Below are 1,811 nucleotides of genomic sequence, written 5' to 3' on the forward strand. Positions count from 1 at the left end.
TAGTATGATTATGAGTGTGATAATATATAATATGACAGGGAAAATCATTAATGCCAATACACTTGAGGGTGAAAGCGGCGTATGGCATTTTTCCGTGATAGATATAGGGGTGATGAGAAGAATCGAGATAAGATCAAGGCAAATCTCGAGTTGGTGGTGAGAGTTATACATATCTTGAGTAGTATTATTAACTCTATTTTGTTGTTAATATTATGAGGAAATGAGAACACAAATAACATTGTCTTTACCATGAAATAATTATATATTTGTGCTTTAGGAGGGATTTGAGGCTGCATCAAAGGAGGCTGCAACTGTGTATATGTCGCAGCAGGAGGAACAATCTGAGCCGGACCCTCACATGCTTTCTGCAGAGGACAACATTACTCTCACACAGCATTTGATGGGTCATAATAGGTATGGATGTAGAAAATTTGAATCAATTTGAATACTACATTCCTATTTATATTTTTTTATCATTATTGAATTCGAGAGGTAAATTTAATATTTATTTCTCCCTAAACATAGGAGAGGGAGATATCCTCTGCATGGTGTTGGAGCTTCACCCGGCGTAAGCATGAGGTCATCCACAGCATCCTCCACAGCATTTACATCCATGAGAGCAGCCCCGCCTCGGTTCCAGGCTATGCCATTTGTCGCACGTATCTCTGCATATTTGCTTGACAAGATTGACTCGGAGCTACATATCCAGGTGACTAATGAGATGACAAGAGTTGCGCTGACGGCGAACTCGATGGATGATCTCCTGGGGTATGTCATGCAATATTTAAGCGGTGCGATTCCTCATAGCGCGTATGGTGGTGTTATACGGATTATAAGCTCGCTTGGCGATAATTCCGGTGCTGGTCAGAGCAGCACTCAGGTACCTTATTTTTTTCTTAAAATAATAAATTCATTTATATTTAATATGTATTAAACACCCCTTAATGATTATTCAATTGACCATTCAGAGTGGAGATATTGGAGGGAGCAGCACACGTTCTCGTAACCAGGATAGAGATACTGCCGACGACGACGACCGATGAGGTTTATGAGGTTTTTTGTGGATTTTTAATGCAATGAACAGCTTTATCTGTTATAACAATACTTATATGCGTGTTGGATGTTATAACAATACTTATATGCGTGTTGGATGTTATAACAATACTTATATGCGTGTTGGATTTGTTTATTATGCTGGAATTGATTATATTATGGCTGGATCTGTGCATTATGTTGGATTTGTATATTTTTGGGTTTGAATGGAATTGTCTAAAATCTTGATTATATTTGGATGGTTGGATGTATTCATATATACAGTATTTATTGTATGTATTCATGTATTGGTGTAATTGTACAGGGAAATACAAATTGTAATATATTTTTTTTTGCTGGAAAAAGAGCAATCTAGACGGAATTCCGTCTAGTATGAACCAAACTAGACGGAAATTCCGTCTAGGTTGTAATAATCAACCTAGACGGACTTCCGTCTAGGTTGGTTCCGTATAGACGGAATTCCGTCTAGGTTGTCAACCTAGACGGATTTCCGTCTAGGTTGACAACCTAGACGGATTTCCGTCTAGGTTGACAACCTAGACGGTTTTCCGTCTAGGTTGTTAACGTAGACGGATTTCCGTCTAGGTTAACAATCTAGACGGAAATATAACTTCCGTCTAGGTTGGTTTCCGTCTAGATTGATCAATTTAGACGAAAATCCGTCTAGTTTGATCCAAACTAGACGGTAACAGAATAAACCAATCTACCTAGACGGATTTCCGTCTAGATGATCCAATCTAGACGGATTGTAGACCAAC

At 38.5% G+C, this 1,811-nt stretch overlaps 1 protein-coding gene across 1 annotated transcript; it reads left to right on the forward strand.

Moving 5' to 3' along the window:
- Positions 65-1,189, forward strand: LOC109820652. Its single transcript, XM_020386831.1, has 4 exons — positions 65-156; positions 278-414; positions 526-880; positions 969-1,189. Exons 1-4 carry the CDS (start codon positions 82-84, stop codon positions 1,041-1,043), a joined length of 642 nt encoding a protein of 213 aa, XP_020242420.1. The 5' UTR covers positions 65-81; the 3' UTR covers positions 1,044-1,189.

The sequence above is a fragment of the Asparagus officinalis genome, chromosome 8, assembly GCF_001876935.1.
Source record: "Asparagus officinalis chromosome 8, Aspof.V1, whole genome shotgun sequence".
Classification (NCBI taxonomy): Eukaryota; Viridiplantae; Streptophyta; class Magnoliopsida; order Asparagales; family Asparagaceae; genus Asparagus; species Asparagus officinalis.

What these genes read in the sequence shown, in the direction of transcription:
- LOC109820652 (XM_020386831.1), top strand. Translation starts at nt 82, where the DNA reads ATGGCATTTTTCCGTGATAGATATAGGGGTGATGAGAAGAATCGAGAT. An exon ending in CATTTGATGGGTCATAATAG is followed by an intron (nt 415 to 525) that starts GTATGGATGTAG and finishes CCCTAAACATAG; the next exon opens with GAGAGGGAGATATCCTCTGC. An exon ending in CTGGTCAGAGCAGCACTCAG is followed by an intron (nt 881 to 968) that starts GTACCTTATTTT and finishes TTGACCATTCAG; the next exon opens with AGTGGAGATATTGGAGGGAG.